General features: G+C 39.7%; 1 protein-coding gene and 1 long non-coding RNA gene across 9 annotated transcripts; one reads left to right on the top strand and one right to left on the bottom strand.

Annotated features, from left to right (window-relative positions):
- Positions 1-270: 270 nt before the first annotated feature.
- LOC128630416 (uncharacterized) lies at positions 271-19,323 on the top strand. Of its 7 annotated transcripts, XR_008394691.1 has the most exons (13): positions 271-297; positions 450-581; positions 1,496-1,549; positions 1,645-1,760; positions 4,724-4,831; positions 4,939-5,039; positions 5,141-5,314; positions 5,520-5,891; positions 6,177-6,336; positions 6,801-10,450; positions 13,425-13,504; positions 14,300-14,420; positions 14,653-14,760. It is a non-coding gene; the product is annotated as an uncharacterized LOC128630416 (long non-coding RNA). The 7 variants fall into 7 exon arrangements; XR_008394687.1 differs by having other exon boundaries at positions 14,300-14,760; XR_008394689.1 differs by lacking the exons at positions 13,425-13,504; positions 14,300-14,420; positions 14,653-14,760 and adding an exon at positions 19,197-19,323.
- Positions 17,709-25,906, bottom strand: LOC128630386 (piwi-like protein 1). 2 transcript variants are annotated; one of them, XM_053678898.1, is made up of 10 exons: positions 25,711-25,906; positions 25,502-25,629; positions 24,237-24,354; positions 23,684-23,798; positions 23,402-23,583; positions 22,889-22,961; positions 19,238-19,438; positions 18,944-19,046; positions 17,940-18,080; positions 17,709-17,849 (listed from the first exon to the last, which is right to left on the bottom strand). In XM_053678898.1, exons 2-10 carry the CDS (start codon positions 25,572-25,574, stop codon positions 17,839-17,841), a joined length of 1,017 nt encoding a protein of 338 aa, XP_053534873.1. In that variant the 5' UTR covers positions 25,575-25,629; positions 25,711-25,906; the 3' UTR covers positions 17,709-17,838. The 2 variants fall into 2 exon arrangements, with proteins under 2 accessions (XP_053534873.1, XP_053534872.1); XM_053678897.1 differs by having other exon boundaries at positions 17,742-18,080; positions 25,711-25,905.
- Between the last annotated feature and the right edge of the window lie 569 nt (positions 25,907-26,475).

Here is a 26,475-nt window from a genome sequence, read left to right as displayed (position 1 = left end):
TGAATTAAATATTAATTTAAAAAATTAAATTAAACAAGAGTAAGATGAAGTATATTTTTAATTAAAATGTAATTAGGAGCACTTTTAAAGTGGATTTGATTTAAAATAATGGTAAAGCTGGTTTTTTTTTAATGTATTTGTATATCTTATCCTCTATCGTGTTAAGAAGAAGAGAATAATGAAGCTTTTTATGAAATAATATTTGGGTTTATTTTATTTTATTTTCTCCTCAAAGATTCAAATTTACGTCAACGGCCGTTACGTTGGTGACGTCACCACGAGCGCGAGAAGTCGAAGGTAGGAGCAGAAAGCGGTGTTAGTGTTAGTTCTGGCCCGTTTGGACCCAAACTAAAGTGAGTTTATTCGGTTCTGTGTAACCGAACCCGTTCTGTTTTTTTGCTGTATTGTGTGTATGTGTGTAGTTAACGGTGTTAACACCTGTGTTTCAGGTGTATCAGTATGAAGCAGGCGGTGACGGCGCACTGATTCACTCTCGGAGCTCGGTTCACTAATGACCGAATCACCGAGGAACCGACCAAAGATAACTCACACCCGCACGAAGAAGAACAAGAGGAGGAGAAGTGAGAAATAACATTTTAAAACTTTTTTTATTCACTCTGGTTCAGTATTAATGTTAATATTATACAAATATACTAGCGGTGCTAGCTTTTGAGGAGGCAGTCCAGTCCACGCATGCGCAGTGTAATTAATGAGCAAGCTATTCGAAATGTGATTAGCAAATAGGTCGATGTTATTTTTGATTCTATTTAAAACGATGAATTCACTCTGTCAATAACTGCCCAGTCTGAGAATACTGCATGATTTACTTTTATAAGTGGACGTGGCAGAACGACATTTAGCTTCACTGGCTAATTAGAGCTCTTTTACTAGTTTAATGGCTGAGTCATCCGGCTTCGCGCATGCGCAGTGTGGGTTAAGGCGCTATAGTTCTCTTCTTTTGAATTATTATTATTATTATTATTATTATTATTATTATTATTATTATTATTGAGACCATTTGGGGTGAATTTGGAGCATGTGGGGGGTTCGAGTGACCCCAGAATGACCTATAAATATTCTTTTAATATCTCCAGAACTGAAGCAGCACAAACGAATATTTTTACGGCACAAACCAGCACAAACTATTCTGCCGATGTTTTGTGTTGGTGGGGGGGCCAACTTCACGCAGGTTGTGTGTGTGTGTGCGTGTGTGTGTGCGTGTGTGTGTGTGTGTGTGTGTGTGTGCTCTTCAAATATCCAGATGTTCGATGGTCAAGTGTGTAGTGTACAGATAGAGTGCACAATTTAAGAAATAGGAACCAGTCAGAGAGAGGACATCGAAATAAGAACAGAAAGCACTGACCAAATAAGGAAATAGATTAAACTGGTACACGGCGTATGGGAGGCAGGAGATTGTGACAGTTATGTTGAATTATAACGTGTTGGATTATAGAAATAAATAAAGTGGTACTGATGTGTGTGTGCGTGTTTTTAGGATGAGCTGGAGTGGGGCAAAGAGAACTGCATTCAGATCAAACGGATACAAGAGGTTATGACTCTCACTCACTCACTCACTCGCACACATCTATACACACACTTCTCGACACAGATCCCTAACTATCATTTCTGGTGTGTGTGTGTTAGAGGTGGCCGAGTTGTTTGAGGATCTAAAGAATTGAGTGTCACAATTCAACATGCACATCAGCGAAACTTTTCCCTCTGACTACACCAGCACGCACGCACAGAAATTCATAGTGCAGGTAACACACACACACACACACACACACACACGAGTAGAGCAGGTGTAGTTTAACAGCATATGTGTATAAAGAGGCTTTTTTCTTCAGGTCAAAATATATACAGCAGGGGTGCCCAATATGTCGATCGCGATCGACTGGTCGATCGCAAAGGAAGTGCAGGTAGATCGCTAGTTGACGTAGTTAGTTGACGTACAGGGCAGCCAGTCTGAGATCTCGTCTTTTCTCTCACCACACGTGTGCGATCAAGCGCGCCAGTGCTAAAGGCTAGCAAGCGAAATCGTGGGGAGAGGACATTTTTCAGTCTTTTAAAGAATTCATTGACAAAACCCAGCTCCAGTGTGCAAATTGATATCAGTCAATGGTTGAGCAGTGCAAATGGATTCATTGCCAAGTGCAGGGAAGACGATGCTTTCCCTGACTTCTTTAACTACCACTGTGTTGTGGATAAAAAATGTCATAAAATAAACATAAGGGAGACCTAGCATCCAGCAAAAGGGAGAAGAAGAAAAAAACGGGCACCTAGACACATAGAAGCGGGATTAGGCGGACATTGACGGATTGGAATTACACTTTAAAGATCTTTAAGAGCAGTAGTAGTCAAAAAAAGCCAAAAAGAGGTATACGAGCTGAGCTGAGGAGTGCTAATACACACACACACACGCTCGTACAGTCAAGGGCGGGCAAGTAGACACAACATACATACACACACATGAATAACTTTAATAAAATCTTATAGTAATAGAGAAACTCTATTAAAAACAGAATAGTAGGATATGCAGGACAGTAGAACTGTAATGATATTAAGAAGTTGGAAGTACAGTAAACCGCTTTTCAAGTAGTATAAATATATATAAAATAAGAAATATAGTGCAAATATGAAAATAAATTATAAACTAGAAATACAGGAAAATGTAAACTTACTCATGACTCAAATGGTGAGGGTTCTTGGCTCGCAAGGAAGGCCTTAATTTTAAGAAAGAACCATGAGGAACCAGTTATAAGGGTGGCTGGGTCAAACTGCCCCCCCCCCCAGAGATAATGATAAGACCAAGGTCCCTCCTGGTTGTTTAGTCGTCTTGTCTACGTCATTTTATTTACCTAGGTAATTGAGAATCCTGGTTTCTGACCACCTAAGGTAAATGAGAATCCTGGTTTCTGACCACCTAGGTAAATGAGAATCCTGGTTTCTGATTCTCTATGTAATTCAAAACGCTGGGTTTTTATTTTCTGGGTTATTAGAAATGCCTGGGTTCTGATTCTATGTGTAAGTGAAATAGGCCTTTTCTGGAAACATATGGGTTATCTAGTGTGTAAATACAGTATAAATACTGGAGCTTAAGCTCAGGGTAGGGGGATCACTTCTGAGAATTCTCATCGGTGTGGATCTCGTGTGGTGGAATGGAACAATAAAGCTGGACCCTTGCTTCTTCTCACTCACGGCTGGTGCATTTTTTCCATCTCCAACTGGTCTCAGAGGTAGATGTGAGTATTTATTGGCTTTTAAGTTGAGTTTTAAATGTTTTTGGGTAATAGGCTAAATTTGAGCCAACAACTGCATAATACACCAACAAGCCTTATGCACAAGAATGCTAAACGTGAAAGAGATCATGGATGTTGAAACAAAGATCGCCTGTTCTATACGTGCTAGTTCACTTCAAAGACGGCTGTTCCGTGCGCATCTGGAGAAGGCAGACTACGCGCAATCAGCTCATGCTACACACTGACGTGTGGACGGCTTAGTAGGTGTAAATTCCTGCAGAGATTTCGAGAGCTCTGTCCGGAGATAAGCGAGTTTCTTTTTGCTGTTAAACATGCAGAATACACCCAAGTCAATGATGATCAGTGGTTGCTGGATTTTTTTAACCGAGCATTTTTAACCGATCTGACAAACCTTAATTTGGAGCTGCAAGGAAAAGACAAAAATTAAAGGCAGTTAATGCCTTTAAACGGAAAATGCAACTTCTGTTTTCAAAGCTGCAGCACCATGTTTTTGGGAACTTCCAAAACCTCCCGTCAGATCTGGAGACGCAGCGGAAGGCTTGTGCGCAGTTTAACATTGCACGCTACACGGAGCAGATTGACAGCTGTCGGTCAGAGTTTGACAGACGCTTTCAAGACTTTGCTTTATTGGAGGCATTCGCCACATTCATGTGCTACCCGTTTAGGGACAATGTTGAGGTTGATTCACTCGCATCGAAAATTGCAGCGCTGTTTCACCTGAACTCGTCTGAAGTGGAGGATGAGATTTTTTGAAACTACAGACTGACATTCAGCTGAAGTCCAGGGCTCATGGACAGTTCTGGAACTTACTCACAGGGGAAAAGTACCCAAACATGAGGAAATGTGCCACCTCCTTGACTGCATTATTTGGCTCTACTTATTTATGTGAGTCAGCCTTTTCCCTCATGAAGATCATTAAGTCCAAATACCGTTCCACAATGACTGATCATCATTTGGAGGCCTGCTTGAGGCTGGCTACCAGCAGCTACTGTCCGGACTATGCAACCCTGGCTGATTCTATTCAGTGCACGTCGTCAGAGTAAGGTAATGACCAAAAATGTACTGAATTGTAGCGTCCCATAAGGGTTCATGCAGTTATGCAAGGTACATGAACATATATTGTATGTATGTGTGTGTGTGTGTATGTGTGTGTATATATATATATATATATAAGTATACGCAGTATATAAATAAATATGTTTAGCATTTTTAGTGTAGGTAGATCTCTTTGACTGGTCATGTTAAAAGTAGCTCGCAAGTCAAAATAGTGTGGGCACCCCTGATATACAGTAAATATAAATATTAGTCATAATTCGCAGCCTTAGAAGCACAAGCATCCAAAGTAAAATTGCAAATGCAGAGTTTAAAATTGTCACCATGACAAAGTCCAAGAAGTGTAACTTACTCCTGCAGAAAATAAATAATAATTATTATTAAGTATCAGTGATGTTTCCGTTGTTCAGGTGGTGATTGCAGGCGCATTTTATCCGAACTGCTTCCTCCAGGGAGCTGTGGACGAGGAGCTCGCCTCCAAGGAACTCTATGGAAACGACCCCAGGACCACCATAGTGGTATTCAGTCAGCTTCCATTTAACTAGGGGATTATTATTATTATTATTATTATTATTATTATTATTAATAATATTTCTCTCTCTCCCTCCCTCTCTCTCTCTCTCAGGTGTGTAATCTCCCTCCATTTGCATTCCTCTACTATAAACAGCTCCAGTCTCTCTTCAGACACTGTGGTTAAATCAAATCCATCTCCTTTGACAGCTCCAGGTGTGTGTGACACCACTGTGTGTGTGTGTGTGTGTGTGTGTGTGTGTGTGTGTTTAATTGTGATTTTCTATAAACATGTATTGTGGGTCTGTGTGTATCAGGGCCTATGTAGAGTTCTACCGCTCGTCAATGAGAGGTTCTGGCGTTCTCCCAGAGGTCTCTCTGTCTCTCCTCCTCACGCAGCAGAGACTTCCTCTCCATGTCAACGTTTAACCTGCTGGAGAGGTGGAGACTTGGGCAGGGGGGTAGTGTATCTCACACCTCAGATATACACGGTACACACACACACACACACACTGCAGCGAGCATCATCAGATGAGTCATGGTTACATTTTAAGTGAGAGTAGTCATGTGACCACATCCCCTAGACAGTGTGATGTTTAGATGATGTTCTGTACATTAGTGCTGTTCTGTTACAGGTCTCTCTCTCTGTGTCTCTCTCACTCACTGTGTGTGTGTGTGTGTGTGTGTCTCTCTCAGGGTGAATGTGGATTTTCAGAATCAGTCAGTGAGCCCTGTCAGGGGTTCTGAGCAGCTCCATTGAGTTGGAGAATCTTCCGTCTAACCCTGTCTTTATCGTCAATATCACTGAGGTGTCTGTTCCGCCTCTTTCACTTTCAGTGCACAAATAAAAAAGAAGCAGTGGCTCCTGTGTGTGTGTGTGTGTGTGTGTGTGTGTGTGTGTGTGTGTGTGTGTGTGTGTGTGTGCGTGTGTGTGTGTGTGTGCACTAACAGGAGGTCCAGGTGCAGCCTTTGGATATTGATGAAGATTTACTGCCCCTGCAAGACCTTCCTCAACTGCGTAGTCTGGAGCAAAGGATGCAACAGAGCCCAGATTACAAGCAAAATCTGGTGAGAGTTTTTTTCCTTTTTGTTAACAACTACTTGCACAATTACACAGCTACTGAGCGCATTTCTGTTTTCTCAAGGTGACACACTCGTACTCAAAGCACAACACTGAACACCACTTTGATATGAGGGAACAGTTATGACCTACTCTTTAGTAGAGATGGAAAACACACAGGGCAGGGTAACTGCAGGAGTAGTGAGAAGCACTGACACAGTTGACGAGGCAATACATGCTTATTAATTATTTGTTTTTATACTAGTGTATATTATTTTTTAAATCGGTTTCAGGTAAACTGGTTGGCGCTTATTGACGGGGTGTATGTGCGTGACTGCACCTGGCGCATATTGAAGAGGGTGATTGCTAACTCCCTGGAAAAGAATGTCAATTGGAGGGGAGTCAATGGAAAGACTTCACTGTCCGCTCTCCAACTCGGAGAGGTCGTGATTGGTAAGTATATCTGTTTACATACAGAATTAGCTGTCTCTCTCAGATGATATGTAAGGGGTAATCCACGGCTAGATGTGCATTAAACGATTTTAATGCATGATGTGGAGGAAAAGAACCACTCGTTCAAATCGTTTAATGCACACCTAGCCATGGATTACCCCGCCTATACCATGGTCTTTCCACAATTAATAACGTTAAAGCTGTCATTGGTTTAGAAGCGCAAACTTTGATTAGAAGTTTAAAATAAACTTTGGGAGGTCCCACTTCGGCTCTAATTGGCTATTTATATTTCTCTGGTTTACTTTATTTAAATGGTTAGTAGTCATATGGATCCCAGCATAGCTGGGACAGGCACGCCTTTAAGATTTATTAGTTGGAACGTCAGAGGTATGGGTAATCCTGTCAAGACATCTAAGGATTTTATACATTTGAAACATTTAAACTTCAATATAGTATTTTTACAGGAGACGCACCTACGTCTTAAAGTATTAAAGATCATCAAAGGTTACTCTGCCCTTGGGTGAGTCAAGTCTTCCACTCGAACTTTAATTCGAAAGCAAGAGGGGTCGCTATTTTAATTGACAAAAGGTCACAGTTTTCCTCCACTAACGTTGTTGCTGATGTGAACGGTAGATATATTATAGTTGCTGGTACTCTGATGCAAAGACAGGTGTTGTTGGTAAATGTACACGCTCCAAACTTTGATGATGTGGAATTTGCTAATAGATTGTTGAGCAATCTCCCTTTTTAAATACTCACCTGTAGATTTTCGGGGGAGATTTAAACTGTGTAATTCACCAAAACTTGGATCGGTCTAATCCCCGTACTCTGAATCAATCTGCTATGTCTAAAACATTTTCCGATTTTATGGGTCAGAACGGTCTCGTTGATCCCTGGAGATCCCGTAACTCTGCTCTTAAAAAGTTTTCTTTCTTCTCCCAGGTGCTATCCTATTGAAATCCTATTCGAGGATTGATTATTTTTTATAGACAGCACTCTTGATTCTTGTGTAGTTTCTTCTGACTATTTGGGTATTGTAATTTCTGACCATGCGATCATGAATTAGATATTCATCTTTCTATTTATAAACGTAGCCCACCGCCTTGGAGATTTAATTCTCTTCTTTTAGCAGACAGTGAATTCTGTGAGTTCATTTCTACTTCTATGGATGACTTTCTTTTCTTCAGTCAGAATGACTCCACCTCTTATTCATTGTTATGGGAGACTCTTAAATCCTATATCAGAGGGCAGATTATTTCTTACTCCACTCTCTGTAATTAAAAGCGCACTGCTAGGGTTAATGAACTTACATCTGCGATCAGTAGTCTCGATCAAAGATGTACGTTGAACCCCTCTCCAGAACTTCTTAAACAGCGAATCGACTTACAGGCAGAATTCAATCTTATTTCGACTAAAGAGGCGGAACGCTTGTTGTTACGTACTCGTGGTTCATATTATGAACATGGCGACGAGCCGAGTCGTTTACTGGCACGTCAGCTACGGCGACAGGCCGCTTCCCGTCTCATACCTAGTGTTAAAAACACTCATAATATCGTCACAACAGAGCCCATGGAAATTAATGCTACTTTTAAATGGTTTTACTCTTCACCTTATAAATCTGAATTTCCTGCAGACGATACTAAAGTGAATGCATTTCTTCAAGACCTTTGTAACCCTGTTAGTGATTCGAATACTGCCATGCAACTGGACTCCCCACTCTCTTCAAGAAATTTGAATTCAGTTAAAACTATGCAGTGTAACAAAGCTCCTGGCCCGGACGGGTTTCCAGTTGAATTTTTTAAAATGTTTATTGGAAAATTAGCTCCATTGCTTTTATCTGTGTTCAACGAATCCTTGGAATGTGTCTTTGCCTCTGACTCTGACACAAGCCACGATAGCTCTGCTTCTTAAGGAGGGTAAGGATCCAAGCTCCTGTGGTTCTTATAGGCCGCTGTCTCTGCTTAATGCAGATGTAAAGGTGTTGGTGAAAGTAATGGCATCTCGTTTAGAGGACATTATCCCTTATATTATATGTGAAGAGCAGAAGGGTTTTATAAAGGGACGTCAGATGTTTTTCAATACCCGTACGCTCTTTAATATAATTTATTCAAAGCATTCGGCAGTGCTTCCTGAGATTGTGATTTCATTAGATGCTGAAAAAGCATTTGATAGGGTTGAGTGGGAGTATTTGTTTGCAGTCTGAGGAAGTTCTGATTTGGGGATAAGTTTATTTCTTGGATTCGCCTCCTTTACTCAAGCCAGGGTTCAGACAAACGATACTTATTCTGATTATTTTACTCGGACGAGGGTCTCGTCAAGGTTGTCCTTTATCGACTCTGCTTTTTGCTGTCGCTATCGAACCTCTGTCTATCGCATTAAGATCTTCTCCCTTGTTTAAAGGAATAGTTCGATACGGTGTAGAATACAAATTGTCGCTATATGCTGATGATTTGTTATTGTATGTAACCGATCCTGTTGCCTCTATGCCTGCTGTCTTGGCTGTTCTGGAGTCCTTCGGTGTTGTCTCTGGTTATAAATTAAACTTGGATAAAAGCGACTGTTTTCCTGTCAATACTGCAGCATTTTCTCTCCAACAGTCAGATTTACCGTTTCGATTTAGTCAGTCAGGGTTTAGGACTTGCATTACCCAATTTTCAATTCTATTACTGGGCTGCGCACATCCATAAACTCTGCTACTGGGTTAAATCTCCTGGATCTTCTTGGTCTAAATTGGAACTATTGTCGTGTAGGGAATCCTCTTCACCTGCTTTACTTTACTCCTCTTTACCTACAAAACTCTCCCTATATACTGATAATCTAGTTGTCCTCAACACTTATGACTTGGTATCAGTTTAGACGGCGCTTTAAATTTGTAGGTGCATCCTCTTTGTGTCCTTTAGTCAACAACCATCTATTTCCTCCATCGTGTTTGGACTCCACATTCTCAGTGTGGGATGACAAGGGTATTAAACAAGATAGAAATTTGTATTCCGATGGTGTGTTTGATAGCTTTGCCAATCTGGCATCCACTTATGACCTCCCTGTGACGCATTTTTTTTCGGTATTTTCAAATTCGGAATTTCGTTTCTAGATGTTTTCCTGATTTCCCCTCTGTGCCTCCTGAACAGGCTTGGGAAAGCTTGTTTTCAAACAATCCACATCAGAGAGGAATGATGGAGCAGAAGGGCTTGCATGTGCCTTTACTAAATTCAATAACTTGACTTTTGATAGGTCACTTATGCACATACTTGCTCACTAAAATGGCGGGTGCTTGTGTCTTCTTGTTCAGCTTCTTCTTTGTCGGTTGACAGTGTTGTACTTGAGCGCCATCAAGTGGTACTTTTATGTAGCTTCACCGGCTCCGGGCACGTAAACAAAAGTGTGAATCTCATTGGGCGGCCGGTTTCTGCTGCTTTTCCGCCACATGTTTTATGCCCGAGTGTGAAAACTCATTGACAGCGACAGGGGGCGTTCAACAGACCGTTTTGAACCGTCCCCGTGTGAACAGGGCTTTAGGTGTTCATTGTGTGCATTGTAGTGTGTTGTTCCTGCCGTGGAAATTAGACAACACTCTCAGACTCGTCCTCTGAAGGTAAAAAGGTTTATTACAGAAAGATGGTTAATACAGGATAGAATAAAGCAGGACAGAATAATGAGAGCGCTCTGAAGCCCTTGTACTAAACCACTACTATAGATATGAAACTCGGAGCATGACATCATTCTGTGTACCGATAAGAAGCAGTTTGAGGCAGTTCAAACAGGCTTTGTTTTAGGATCTTAGATGATGTTTAGACGAGCCTAGAACAGAAGAACATGTTTGTGTCTCTGTAAGCAGATAAACATTCTGTACTGATCTCAGTGACATCACATGGCCTTCTGAGTGGTTATCCTCACATGAGAATGAAACAGAACAAGAACAAAACTATTTCAAAGTAAAAATGAATAATTTCCCTCACAGTGTAATGAACAGAATCTGTTGTTTGTTAATAACTGGAATCTGTTCTGGGAGCGTCCTAGGTTGTTTCGTCCTGATGGCCTGCACCCCAGCAGCCTCGGAGCGGAACTGCTGTCTGACAACATCTCCAAGACGCTACACTCCAAGTGACTGTCTACCGTAAGCACATCATCTACAATAACAACGTTCATCATAAGCAATGTTCAATTAATAGTCCAACACCTGTAGTACATTCTATAGAGACTGTGTCTGTTCCCCGAGCTGTACAAATACATAGACAATTTCAGAATGTTTGTTTTAGTAACCTAATTAACCTAAAATTAGATCATACTGAATGCACATCCAGCACCTTTAATCTGAATAGGACTATTAAACATTAGATCTCTTGCGTCTAAGGCTCTTATTGTTAACGACATCATTACTGATCAGGAATGTAATTTAATGTGTTTAACGGAAACTTGGATTAAACCAAACGAGTACCTAGCATTAAATGAAGCCAGTCCTCCTGGATACAGTTATGTACATCAGCGTCGTTCAACTGGGAGAGGACGAGGTGTTGGACTCATCCATAGTCAAAATCTAGTCGTCACACACAAACCTTGTCATAAATTTAATTCTTTTGAAATTCTTTATACCAGCATAACTTATGTAGCCACAAAAAATAAGTCAATTCCTCTAATTATTATTTACAGGCCCCCAGGGCCATATACTGAATTTCTTAGTGAATTTGCAGACTGTATCTCAAACCTGGTTGTGTCTGTAGATAAAGCATTAATCGTCTGTGATTTTAATATTCATTTTGATAACCCAGAAGACCCTCTGAGAACAGCGGTTGTGTCCATCTTAGATTCAGTAGGGATTAATCAGAACGTAATCGGACCTACTCATAATGGTGGTCACACTCTTGACCTCATACGTACGGATTAAATATAGAAAATATTGTAAAACTTCCACAGTCTGAAGTTGTCTCCGATCATTCTTATCTCGTTCATAATACGTATGGATCGTATTTCCACCTCGCCACCGCATAAAATGTACTTTCACACCAGCTACTGCACCGAGCTTCATCAATAACCTCGCCCAGACATCAGTTAGATTTGGATCACCGTCTGATCCGATAGAACTCGATCAGGCGACCGAATCAACGCTCCGCTACACGCTAGATCAGAGGTGCCCAAACTAGGGCCTGCGGGCGAAACTTGGCCCTTCACAGGAAAAAGTTTGGGCACCTCTGCGCTAGATAGATTAGAAAATGTTGTTGGCATTAAGGGAACGGTCCTCTCCTGGCTCAGGTCTTATCAGACCGATCGTTATCAGTGTTGGAGAAGATTTTTGATAGAAATAAAACACATGGGCAATAAAATATGGAGCATGAGAATTTATTGAGAATAAGGGACAGAACAGAGTCACACTCTCTTCCTTATAGACAATGTCTCTTAAAAGTTAACTACAGCAGGCGTAGGGCCTGACCAAAAAGAGGAAGTGCAGCACACAGCACACACACCCAAGAGCATGAACACACACACACACACACACCCAGAGTAATCAGAATAACAACGTAATTTCTAATGATTATTTTACTAAATCATACAGTACATATGCTAATAACAATGCAGAAAAAGCACACAGGTGATAAATGTCCTCACTCAAATACATTTATAATCTGAGTAATAACCCGAAGTATAAAGAACTGCAATGGGTATTAACTGCATTACCTTGAACAAACATCTTCAAATACCATACAATGCTTAGTATAATGTGTTGCAAATAGAGCTGCAACAACTAATCCATGATAGTTGATGAAAATCGATAATGAAAATCGTTGACTGCACAGCCCTCCTCCCGGAACGGTCATCGACGCCGAAGTCACGTGACCCGAGTGGTGTATTCAGGCATAGTTCATCGTTCTTTTTCTCTTTCTCTGGCGGTCTTTCTGATCGCAGCTTCAGGTTGCGTTCGGTGTGTTTTAAACGCTGACGGCTTGATTTGTCAGGTACGACTTTCATCGTGAGTCAAAGTGCACTTCAGCAGCGTGGCCCCCGCTCACTACACACACACACCTGTGTTCATACAAGCCCACTTTCTACACAACCCCGGATCATGCTGATTGATGATGTAAGGATTGAGGATGTGGTCATTTTCTTTAATCGCACGTCTATGATTAGAGAATCCGCATCGTGTGATCAAAAACGGAGAACGCGTGTTAATTTGTTAACCATTAAAACCAGTACCATTATTGGTTCTTAATGGTATCCACTAGACACAACATGCCACCAAAGCAACAAATTACCAGTAGACCTACAGGGACATTACAGATTCTATGAGGGCTTCTGTTGTGATTGTTTTTTGTTTGTTTTTTCAGCAGGGAAATTCCTATTTCCATTTTGGGAATAAATCTGAACAAAGTGTAACCAAATAATGAGCTAATAAAATTATTTATATGTAATTTGCATTCAGTCTCTCACTCTGGCAACAATGAGAAGCTGTGTTTTTCTTTGTTTATTTTACTTTTTTTTTTTTAAACTGTACAATATCTGGAGGGAAATACTAAAATAGTTTTATTTGATTTAAATGTATTAATATTTGACATCATTGCCTACTGGATTTCCTTTTTTATTTTAGTAATAAATCATAGCAAACTGTGACTAAATTCATAATGAACTAATTAATGCATAGAAGAAAAAAAAAAACGTTTCAAATTGCACTCGATTGTTCAATCTGGCAACAATGAGAAGCTTTTATTAGTATTTATATAAACTTCTTGGGGGGGGGGGGGGATACTAGAAAATAAATGTATTAGATTTAAATTGGTTAATAATTACATTGTGGATTCCTTTTTTTGCGCCTTTAACCAACAGTTGAATAATTTAATAATAAAAGTGCAACATATCTGAAATTAATATAAAATATTATTTATTTGTTTACTTGTTTGTTTAAACAAAAACAACTAACGACAGTTCCCCTCCCTCCTCACCATAAGTCAATGGTGCAACAAGGTATCTGGACTAGATGACCTATCTGGCCTTTGATTAGGCCTACTGCATCTTCTGATGGAGATGTACAACGAAGTGCGTGAGTTTAAGTCTTTTAAACTCACGCACTTCGTTTTACATCTCCATCAGTGTTCCTGTAGTTGTTGGCAGCTCAGCGGGCGAGACGTGTGGCTCTGATCGCTCGGATCAATAGTCTAAGGCTGGAAGTTCAGTGCATAGGGTAAGTCAACACCTGTTTCAGTGTTTATTTACAGTCACAGTGTTTAACTCACACTTCACGTGCAGAAGAAGGAGGACAGGGTGAAGGAAATGCGCCATACCGTGGCGTAGGGCACGGCCAACAGGCTGCAGCTCCAGACCCGGCGGTAGGGATGCACAATTCAGCTAATTAAAACTTGTCTATTTTTTTTTTTAAACTACGTTCAACCACTCTGCTAATGATTCATCGGTGACTCGATCACTTGAGTTTTATTTTACTGTGTTTATATTGTTTGGGGAGAGTGTGTGTTCTGTCCATGGATAACGGTTTAGATGTACAACGAAGTGCGTGAGTTTAAAAGACCTGTGCTCCTGTAGGTGTTGAGAGCTCAGTGAAAAAAAGCATGATGTTTGAATGTGTACATATGAGTAGAATATTTGTTTTGTGAAATAAATGAAAACAAATGTTGATTACGGTTTTAGGGAGGCTGGTTTGCCTTTGAATAAAAAGTTTAGGAGGTAAAGCGTTTTTTTAAAAAAAGAATTGCATGTATTTCCTTCTAAACATAAGCCTTTAGGATGTAAAAATGGTTAAAAGAGCTGTTTAAAAAGGATAACCCATATTACATGACTTCTAAGCAAAGATCCTTTATGAGGTAAAAATGTTAGTGTTGGCTAAAAGAATCGCCGTATTGTTTAAACTAGAAGATAGGTTTTCGCAAGATGTCTTCCATTCGCTTGTTTCACATCATATGAAAAAACTAAACTTAACTCCGTGTATTTTTTGTATTATCATTTTGGTGGAAAAATTTTTTAGACATCATGGCTGGAAATGCACAGCAGGGCAACCAGCAGGCTGTACCACAAGACATGGCGGCGAGACGAGCGTCCCTGCAGACTTTAATTGATGATGCATTGCAGGAGCTTCAGAACGTTGTGTAAGTGCACAATTTGTAGTCAACACCTGTTTATCAGTGTTTATTTACAGTCACCGTGTTTAACCTCACGCTTCCTACCTCGTTAGGCAGATCATGTCTGAGGTCAAGGCACTCATCACTCAGATAACAGATATGTTAAAGTAACGTCTGAACTTATTCACTCTTATTCTCTGTCTCTCTCTCTCTCTACATTCATTATGAACCGGTTTCACTGACTGTGTTTAACGTGCAGGCTGTGTCCTTGGAGCATGTGACTTCTATTTCGTCTGTGTGTTTTCAGAAGGAGGTGGAAGAGAGGTGTTGTTTTTTTGTTGTTGTTGTAGTTATTGTTGTTATTGTTGTTTTTGTTAAATAAAAGGTTTCTTTAAACAACCAACACCTGCCTGACTGTACGAGTTATTTACATGAACGTCTTGCTATTAGGGATGTGAAAGTGATATCATCTTTTTGTACAGAGCATAATGGAACTGAGGCATCAGGAATCCCAAATCTAGTAATGAATGGGCAAGGATTTAAATCTACTCTGAGAATAGTGGACATGACAGTAAAGAAACCAGTCCAAAAACCATGGAGATCAGGGCAGAAGAAAAACATATGGCCAAGATGACAGGGAGAGCCATGGCATTTATCACACTTGTCCTCTACTTCTGGATATATTGCAGAAAGTCTCGACTTGGACAAATGGACTCTGTGTAAAACTTTGAGCTGGATGAGTCCAAGACGAGCACAGGAAGTGGTAGACTGTATCCTACCTATAGCACGTTCCCAACACGCTTCACTTATCTGTACTCCTAACTCCATTTCCCACGCATTCTTAATTTTGGTACTCGCCTCACTACCTAACGCCAGAATGAAATCATAAATCTTAGATATCATTCCTCTCTGATGTGGATTGAACCCACTCAAGACTGTCAAATGCTTTTTCAGCGTCTAAAGAAATCCCAATCTCAGCCGAATGCTTTGAATAAATTATATTAAAGAGCGTACGGGTATTGAAAAACAACTAATATCCCTTTATAAAACCGGTTTGCTCTTCAGATATAAGGGATAACGTTCTCTAAACGAGATGCCATTACTTTCACCAACACCTTTACATCTGCATTAAGCAGAGACAGCGGTCTATAAGAACCACAGGAGGACGGATCCTTACCCTCCTTAAGAAGGAGAGCTGTAGTGGCTTGTGTCAGAGCTGGAGGCAAAGACCCACATTCCAACGATTCGTTGAACACATAAAAGCAATGGAGATAATTTTCCAATAGATGCTTTAAACAATTCAATTGGAACCCGTCCGGGCCAGGAGCTTTGTTACACTGCATAGTTTTAACTGAATTTCACATTTCTTCAAGAGGGAGTGGGGAGTCCAGTTGCATGGCAGTATTCGAATCAATAACAGGGGTACAAAGGTCTTGAAGAACTGCTTTCACTTTAGTATCGTCTGCAGGAAATTCAGATTTATAAGGTGAAGAGTAAAACCATTTAAAAGTAGCATTAATTTCCATGGGCTCTGTAGTGACAATATTATAAGTGTGTGCGTGCTAATCTTAAACAAACCTGTGCGTGTGCTGCGACGGGAAATACCGGTTTAAAGCGTGTTCGCGTTAAAGTCTTGCTGAAGGTGTTAAATATGTCACAGAGCCACACTCACGAGCGTCATAAACCGGTTTAAAAAAATAATAATAATTTCTGTTCCTTTGGTGAAAACTTTCAGAGCGTTTTAAATCTATACCAGCCTTTTGTAAATGTATAAAAAAGTATATAATCCGTATATGTAAAATATTTAAATAAATAAAAAAGCAGTGCTCGTGTTTTTACAGGAGGTGACATTTTGTAGGAAAACGTGAATAGTGAACGCGCCTCTGGGACGTGCACTGTAGGGTTGACAAAAGGCCAAAAACGCTTTAACAACAAGTTTCAGCTCCAGTTAAAGGAAAGTGCTGGACTCAAGTAGTGTTTTTCCCCCTACAACGATTCCTAGATAACCGGTTTAGAGTGCAAGTAAAATATACTAACTTGTTGATTTGATCATATCACATTCCACAACACTGATTAAAGCTGAGGTTCTGATTCTCACAGGGGCCTCTGTTACTGACTGTTTAATACTGTCTCAGTTCTGAGATTCATTTAATGTTCAGTCGAAGTGAATAAGTTTCATATTTAGTGTAAAATATTCGTGTAATCCACCTGTTTCTAAATTACATTATATAGCACATCTATCATGTGCACACTGAAAATTCAAGTCCCAGATGTTTCTAAAACTACACACAACCGTGTGTATATATGTATGTATGTATGTATGTATGTATGTATATGTGTGTGTGTGTGTGTGTATATATATATATATATATATATATATATATATAGGGAATCACACACACACACCTCTACTGCATCCTCCAGGAAACACGTGAAGGAAACCTCACCTTTCCCGGCTTCTAATACACTCATTCATCTGCTTTAAATATACTTTTTTTCTACACATCCTCAATTCACAGCACCTGTTAATTCTTTATTTCCTTTTTTCTACATCACTCACTCTCTCTCTTAAACTCTCTCTCTCTCTCTCTCTCTCTCTCTCTCTCTACTAAACTAATTATACACAACCTCAGCTCACCCTTAAGATAGAACCGTTAAGTAAAATTTTCCTTCAGTCATCAGAACAATACATTAACTCTGACGTGTTTGACTGATAGCATTTCGCTTCCGTTCTTGCGGTTTTGTAAACATAGAGCATACGGACGCTCTGATCGCAGGCTTGATCTCGTATAGCTCGTATCTTTAACCCTGAAATTACATGGTTTTAAGCTAAATTAAGCTATTTAGATCGTCAACACTGTACGAAACATTCCCAATAAAATCTTGGACAAATTCTGTAACAAATTCATGCGCGTTCTCCGTTTTTGATCACACGATGCGGATTCTCTAATGATAGACGTGCGATTAAAGAAAATGACCACATCCTCGATCCTTACATCATCAATCAGCATGATCTGGGGTTGTGTAGAAAGCGGGCTTGTATGAACACGTGTGTGTGTGTGTGGCTTTCACCTGCCAGTTGTAATACATGTGGCAGAGTTTGTAGGTGAGTCTCTGCTTGTGGTCTGGTTTGAGGACACTGCTGTCATACACCACGTTGTAGTGAGCGGGGGCCACACTGCTGAAGCACACTTTGTGACTCACGATGAAGAAGTCGTACCTGACAAATCAAGCCATCAGCTTTATAACGCCCCAAACGCAACCTGAAGCTGTGATCAGAAAGACCACCAGAGAAAGAGAAAAAGATCTATGAACTATGCCTGAACACAGCACTCGGGTCACGTGACTTTGGCGTCGATGACCGTTCCCGGAGGAGGGTCGCTCAGTCTGGCGTTGAGGAGAGCGAAGAATCTGGAAGAGATGCGTTTCTTCACCACCAACACGGTCAGTTTGGGCCTGTACACAGAAACACTGATGGCTGAGAGAAAACCCAAAAAGTCAAATCTGTTTTATGGAGATGTGTCGAGTCTCATGCGTAATCTTCACCCATGGCCTTGATGGACTGCGTGAACTGAGGCACTTCGTAGTCGACTACGCTCAGCAGCACGCCGTCGCCCACGCCATCTCGGTACACCACGATGCGTGACGGCAAACATTCGTTGTATTTGAAGTAGGCCTTCAGCGCAGCTGAGGAAAAGAAATCAAAACAAAAAGCCATGTCTTAATGCGCTTCTTAACTGAAGCGACAATTCTAAAATCGCTCACTTTTTCTCCCACGTTCCGTCAGACTGCAGTGTGAGTATTTCATCCTGAGTGTAAAGTCGGTGTAACGAGGTCATTTATGAGCATGATGTTCCTCCCAGACTGCATTTAGCATACAGAGCACATAGCATACAGAGCATGGCCCAGACCCTTTATGAGGAGGATGAAGGTGGCGGTAGCAGCGAGGAAAACAACGTTCAGAGGATTCAAGACTAAAAGATTGTGATTCTGTCCTTCAACTGGAAGGAAATGGAAATACAGAGAAGAGTGTGTGAGATTAAGAGAACCAGCTCAGGCCTTAGTAAAGAATCCTGAGATGCAGGAAGTAGTGTTAAAAGTCTCTGAAATTTCCCACCACTGAGCTGAAAAACTCTTGTTGGATTCACAATCTTTACTGATCGTTTGTAGTGGTAACAATATGCAGATATACGAGGGATTAAAAAATATCAACAAATAAAGAAACCATGAGCGTGCTGCTATATGTAGAAAGATTATCAACCAACGACAGGATGGTGCAATGTGACGCACCACGAAGCTAAACAGGTCTTCCTGATGCTTTTTATTCCTTATACCACAGCAATTTGACAAACATTTTATTCATTAAAAGAACGATATTGTGCTTTTTCTCTCTCCTAAAGTTAAACCACAAAGGGTAAACGATAAACCACAAAGGGTAATGCCCTCTCTTCTGAAGACTGGTGGAAAAGTTCAAATCTAAAATCTAGTTCATTAAACACAAGCCTTCTTAAAGCTGTTTACAGAGTCCACACAAGTCATGCTTTAAGTACCTGGACATGCCCGGGTTGAGGCTGGCCACCAGTGCACCGATGGATCTCTTTCCTGCGGCACTGTCGTGGTATCAGTCGATACCAACATCATCAGGTGCTTCAACTGAAAGAGCAGGAGAAGTCACTAAAACAATGTTTTAATAGAATAACATCAGGGTTAGGAGGTGCCACTGTTGATCAGTTACAAGATCAGATATCCTTTTAAGTGATGATTTTGGTTGTAGTTGAAATCACAATGCCGGATATATTTCAGTTACTTGAAAAACTCCCAGTGCTTGAAGAACAGAACCGTACCGGGATCTCGACGCTCCACAGCTCTCCTTCCATCTTGCAGTTCACCTGCAAGGAGATCTTTGTGGCTATGGTCATGAGGGTCTGAGGTCTGCTGAGGGTGCGAGCCACCACACACTGGCTTGGAGTGGGACAGTCCGCACACAGGTACTTCTTCACGCAATCATATTTATCCTTACGGTTGGCTAACAGGATCACAACCACCTTACACACATGATTTAAAGTGAGTGATTCAGAACAAGAAGTAATGGTAATCTGTAGACTGAGGCTGTTAATCTGAAATTATCTTATGCCATATGCTTAGACCCATAAAAGGATATACTGTGACAAAAATCACATAGAAGCAGTTGCACTGCACTGCGTGTGTCACATCACAAAAGGTGAAACGACTTTAACAAAGAAAATCAAACAACAATATCCGTAAACATTCAATTTAATAAATAAATAAATAAATAAAAACAGTTTCATTTAACTTATTTACTAGAAGTGTCATGATCCTAGCTTTTATTTTCCTTAATCGAAAGCTTGAGTAACAGCCGATACCCATCCGATATTGTTTTCTTTAAGATCTACAACGCTCATTATTTTAACTGAAGCACTCGTTTACCATTAAACTTTCATACAGAAACCCATACATAAAGTATGAATATAACGAATTCAATCCTAGTGAAAGAACAGTCACGTCTCTTACATGCATCAGTTATATGATGTGATTTCTGTTATCTCTGATAGCTGATCCACCGTTTTTTTGCTGCTATCAGGTCCTGGATCAGTGCCATGTAGGGATGCATGATTATGGCCAAAATGATAATCCCGATAATTTAGATTAATACTGAGATCTCGATTATCACGATTATTCAGTGATTTTAGTGATAACATTTTATTGCACTTTCACATTTATTAAGTTTTCTCATGCCACAATACAACACACAAGTAGGCATGAGAAAACTTGAGCTGGTCAATTATGACAGAATTTCGGAACATAGTGTGAGCCATGACACATTAATTTACCTTCTGATAAACTAAATCTAATATTTTCAGTTCATTTTACAGACTGTATGCACAAAACAACCGTTAACCTGTTCACCTCGTAAACAAATAAAATACACCTCAATGTTCAGTGTTTGAAGTCTGCTCCTCTTAAATATATTTAAAACTACACTATTAGACATTTCCACTCTCCTGGTTCTGGGCTGGAGTCAGTTCTCGAACCGCTCTGTGTGTATTGTGTAGATATCTGAATAATCTCATATAGGATGTGATTGAGTGAGTTCATTTACCCGTCAGATGCAGAGCGCTTTAGTTTAATGGTGTTCATTAGGGATGCTCCGATCAGGATTTTTACAGATGATACGATCCAGATACCAATCTTTTTTTATTTAAACTTTAATCAGGAAGTCTATCATAAACAGTTAAATGTAAGCTCTCTGCTCATGGACACTGTTAACTGAATTAAAATAATAGCAATGATACTGTTGGTTAATTGATAAATAAACAAACATAAAATATTTATTTTTAGATATCTTAAAAACAATAGAGTCCTAATTAAAAGTAGACTAACACAAAATCCATATTGTGGAAAAGTGATCCATATTAGGAAAAAGGATAATAGCTTTCAATGAAATAGCGAACTAAGCTTAATGTCAAATTGATATTAAATGCAACCCATAGTAATTAAACATTATTTCATTTCATTTATATTTAATGAAGTTATATATATATATATATATATATATATATATATATATATATATATATATATATATATATATCTATATCTCCAACCATCCAACCTGGAGCCTGTCCCAGGGAGCATCGGGCACAAGGTGGGCTACACCCTGGACTGTCCATTGCAGGGCACAATCACATACACACTCACACATCCATTCATACACTACGGACACTTTAGACACGCCAATCAGCCTACCATGCATGTCTTTGGACTGGGGGAGGAAACCGGAGTACCCGGAGGAAACTCCCGCAGCAAGGGGAGCACATGCAAACTCCACAAACACAGGGCCACGGGACTTGAGCCCGACCCTGACGGTGTGAGGAAAACGTGCTAACCACTAAGCCACCGTGTGCCCCCATATGTATGTATGTATGTATGTATGTATGTATGTATGTATGTATGTATATATATATATATATATATATATATATATATATATATATATATATATATATATATACACACACACACACACATATTATATATATATATATATATATATATATATATATATATATAAAATGATTTATTTATAACTAAGCACATTTTCTTTCTTTACATTTTAGTAGTTTTATTTTTGTTTATCAGTTTTAGATCGGTTCCCCAGTACAGTGTCCATGTCTGCTGATAAAATTTTGGGGGGATTAAATTAAAACATGGAAACTGGAGTTGACTTTTCTAGTGATATCTGGCAACCGTGAGTTTAAATGAAGTGAATTAGAGTTAGTGAAGGAGGGCGGCAGTGCACTGTATGTTTACAGACGGAACAGTTGTTACTCTTGATTATGATTGGTGAGGAATTTTTTAATAAAGAAGTTTGAATTAAACCCACCTTATAGCGTGTTAATGTCATGATTTCTCCTCACGCAAAGCACTGGAGCTCGAAGCGAACGTGGCAGCTCGAGGGCTAAAATGCTAACTCCGTTTCTGGGTTTTGGCACTACAAAATGACGTCATCCCTGCGCTTCCCTATGGTGATTGGCTATAAGTGTAGGGAGCACTTGATTTGATCTGCGGCTGAGTTTTCTATTAGTGGAGGACGAACTTTTAACGTTAATATTGCAGTCGATCATGTTCATTTAATCGTCGGCCGTCAAAATCGTAATCGCGATCGATATTCCATTAATTGTGCAGCACTAGTGCCATCTATATTATTTTCCCATAGTAATGTGGGTTTTTTCTTCTACCCCCCCCTTTATTTTATTTATTTTTAAATCAAAGTCCTTTCAATCATATCACATTCAGGCAGTTATCTAATCAGCCAATCATGTGCCAGCAGCACATTGCATAAAATCATGCAGTTACAGGTCAAGAGCTTCAGTTAATGTGTACATCAAACAACCACGGCATGGTTACTGGTACCAAATGGGCTGGTTTGAGTATTTCAGGAATAAGGCGTTTCCATCCACACACATTGGTTGCTCTCTCCATGTTTTTTGCACCATTCTTAGTAAACTCTACAGACTGTTCTGTGTGAAAAGCCCAGGAGATCAGCAATTTCTGAAATACTCAAACCAGCCCATCTGATACAAACAACCATGCCACAGTAAAGGTCACAGATCACAATTTTCACCCATTGTGATGCTTGACGTGAACGGTAACTTTTTATGCATTGACGTGAACGTTAACTCAGGTTCTTTTTATGCATCGTGCCGCTGCCCCATGATTGAATAACTACATGAATGTGAGGGTGTTTCTAATAAAATGGACAGCGAGTGCATTACTTATTCAGTCAAATAATGAATATAATGGTCATCACATGTACGTTTTTTTCTAAGCAATACAATACATTTTCTATACCTTAACCCCGAAAAAGTATGGATACTAACCTGAACATTTTCAGCATAGTAAAATACTTTAATATTTGAATCCTAAACAAGCTACATGGTCACACTTTATTCTACCCAGTGTGTGAGACCCACCATCTGAACCTGTTGCACCGCTCTCTGCTGCAGAGCTCTCAGCAGAGCCTCCTGTCGATCATCGTACTCCATCCTGCACACAGAAAAAAAATGAAGTGAGGGAGAATAAAAAGTGTTAATGCTGCAATTAAGACATGATCCTTGCTCAACATGGCTCTGGTTCAAATAAAACACTACGCACAGTAACCACTGCCTTCCGCTATGAATGAAAGAAAAGCTGTCGAGAAGCTCTTCATTTTAGAGCGTGCAGTTCGGAAAACACGTTTATTTGCCGAGATCATTGAAACGTTTGTACCTAACTGATGGACTGCAGCTGAATACGGACAATATTAGAGCAAAGTTCTGCACTACCTAATTGACGAGGACCGCTTTAATAATTTGAAATTAACAGTGCTACACACTAGCGTCCCTTTCATGAAGCTCACGAGGAGTGAATTTTAAAAGGAGCCCAGGACGCAGTAATGGCACAGGCTACAATTTATTTCTAAACACTGGTCAAGTGTGTTAGCTCACATTCCCGGCCTCTGAAGGTGGATGCCCACGGGCACTTTGTTGAGGGTCTGCAGCAGTGAGTGAGCGACGTCAGCGTTATGGCGCGTATGGGACAGCAGCCAGATCTCCAGAGGCATGCTGGTCATCAGAGGAAGACCTCGCGTCTCTTTAGACCAATCCGCGTCACATGGGTTGTACTCGTACTGCGCGCGCACACACACACACACACACAAACTCTACTCAGCAAGAGTGCGACACGTGTCGTGTACAGTTATGTTCTCTGTGTTCTGTGGTCCACCTTACTGCTCTCGCTCCCTGTAGGATCCTCTCAGCAGGAAGAACTCTTCCAGTCAGATTCAGCAGCTCGTTCTCAAAGCTTAGACCCCATGTGCTGAGTGTAGTCTGAACACTGGCATTCCTGGAAGAGATTCACTGAAAAATTCAGCAGTGTAAATTGGTATAACGTTCATTTCAAACATTTAATCGTACACCTTCAGATCAAAAGGCTTTTAAGATCATGAAAAACATTCTAGTCGCGTGTCCACAAACTTTTGATCGGTAGTGTATATCTATCATTAAACTTAAGAATGATATAATCAGAAAAACCATCACGCTATATGTTCAGCCTCGTGTTGCCCGGGATAGTCTCTGTAAAGTAAATACACATCCCTTATATGCATGCTACAAATGTTTCTTTTGTAAAATTTGTCTCTGGCTTGCACGTTAAGGATAAATTTCTAAATGTAAAGAATGTATAAGTTTCTGTAAAGCTGCTCTGTGACATCGTACACTGTTAAACGCGCTATTCAGACAAAAGCAGAATTGAATTAATAATGCAGTCGCTTTTATCCAGTACCTGCTCATGTTGTTGATGAATCTGTTGAGGCGGTTCTCCCACTGTTCTGGGGTCAGTCTGGTGTGAGTGGAAAGGTCCTTCATGATGTTAAAAGTCGTGCGCATCTTATCAGTCAGACCTGAGCAAGTTACAACAATTAGTGCGATAAGAAGCAGACAATGATTAAGCGCTGTGTTTCTCCCGCTCTGTGAGGGAGACCTGTGAGGTAGCAGAACTCCGGGATGAGTAAGACAGGTCCTGGTGGAGGAGCTCCAGCAGGACCCAACCTCCTAACGTGACTGACCAGCAGAACCTGGTTCCTATCAGTGATCTGCAGATCATATTCCTAAAAAATATATATTATATCCCACAAAGAAATTAAGATGGGAACAAAGTCAGCAGTGAAATGAGGCTCCTTTAATACTGTTTAAAAAGCATCTCAGGGAAATTCCTCAAGATATCAAGTGAGAAATGCCAAGAATACATTTCTGGAAAAAGGGCATCTACTTTGAAGATCCTAAAAATTAAAAAATATCCTAAATTATTTTGATCTATTTTGGATGTATTTTTTTCGGGGGGTGAATAAAGAATGAATGTGTCTTTAACGTTTGACGGTAGTGTATGTTTCCAATGCAAGTGCTATAGTATAGGTGTGCTGGGTTATATCTTATATAGGTCTATTAGGTTATACACGTGTCTATATGCAGTGGTTGTAAGTAAATATACAAGAACTGTGGCTGAATATCTAGTATATAGTTATTTATCTCTTTATTTTCCTTTGTTTTCGTAGTATTGTTTTGGTATTATTATTATTATTTTTCCATTTTATTAGATTTTTTCTGCCAATCGACTGCCCACACTCCAGTCCAGTAGGTGGCGGTAATGCATCTTTAGCATTAAAACAAAAACGAAGAGAACTATAGCGCCTTAACCCACACTGCGCATGCGCGAAGCCGGATGACTCAGCCATTAAACTAGTAAAAGAGCGCTAATTAGCCAGTGAAGCTACATGTCGTTCAGCCACGTCCACTTATAAAAGTAAATCATGTAATATTCTCAGACTGGGCAGTTATTGACAGAGTGAATTCATCGTTTTAAATAGAATCAAAAATAACATCGACCTATCTGCTAATCTCATTTCGATTAGCTTGCTCATTAATGACACTGCGCATGCGTGAACTTGACTGCCTCCTCAAAAGCTAGCACCGCTAGCATATTTGTATAATATTAACATTAATATTGAACCACAGGACTGAATAAAAAAGTTATAAAATGTTATTTCTCACTTCTTCTCGTCTTGTTGTTGTTCTCCGTGCGGGTGCGAGTTATCTTTGGTCGGTTCCTCGGTGATTCGGTCATTAGTGAACCGAGAGTGAATCAGTGCGCCGTCACCGCCTGCTTCATACTGATACACCTGAAACACAGGTGTTAACACCGTTAACTACACACATACAGAACAGAACGGGTTCGGTTACACAGAACCGAATAAACTCACTTTGGTTTGGGTCCAAACGGGCCAGAACTAACACTAACATCAACACTGCTTTGTGCTCTTCACTTCGACTTCTCGCGCTCGCGGTGACGTCACCAACGTAACGGACGTTGACGTAAATGTGAGTCTGTGAGGAGAAAATAAAACAAAATAAACCCAAATATTATTTCATAAAAAGCTTCATTATTCTCTTCTTCTTAAACACGATAGAGGATAAGATATACAAATACATAAAAAAACAGCTTTATCATTATTTTAAATCAAATACACTTTAAAAGTGCTCCTTTCTAATTACATTTTAATTAAAAATATACTTCATCTTACTCTTGTTTAATTTAATTTTTTTAAATTAATATTTAATTCATCAATGATTATAGACAAGTTGAGGTTTCACGTTCTTTGTGCTTTATTATCATAAATATACACTTTGTTTAAACTTTTGAGTTTGGACACAAAATGTAAACATTCCTCATGAATCCAGAACATTCATTTGTTTATTATTTAGAAAGTAATAATTAAACAGCTGAATAAAATGATCAGATTAATCACTTGCAACATTTAGGATATGAATTTCTTGTGTTAAGTGAGGTTTTTAATTCTACACAGATATAAATATATTTTATTTATTTGTAGTTTTCATATTTGACTCAGAACATTACACTACATTTATTTCATCAACAATTTATCAAGTTATTTTAAAAAAAAATATTTATCTGAATGATTATCCAAGAACAATAAAAATATTCAAATAATCTATCAACACCATCA

Source organism: Ictalurus punctatus, unplaced genomic scaffold (assembly GCF_001660625.3).
Source record: "Ictalurus punctatus breed USDA103 unplaced genomic scaffold, Coco_2.0 Super-Scaffold_100056, whole genome shotgun sequence".
In the NCBI taxonomy this organism is placed as follows: Eukaryota; Metazoa; Chordata; class Actinopteri; order Siluriformes; family Ictaluridae; genus Ictalurus; species Ictalurus punctatus.
Note: the sequence above shows the minus strand (reverse complement) of the source record. Positions and strands in the feature narration are given on the sequence as shown.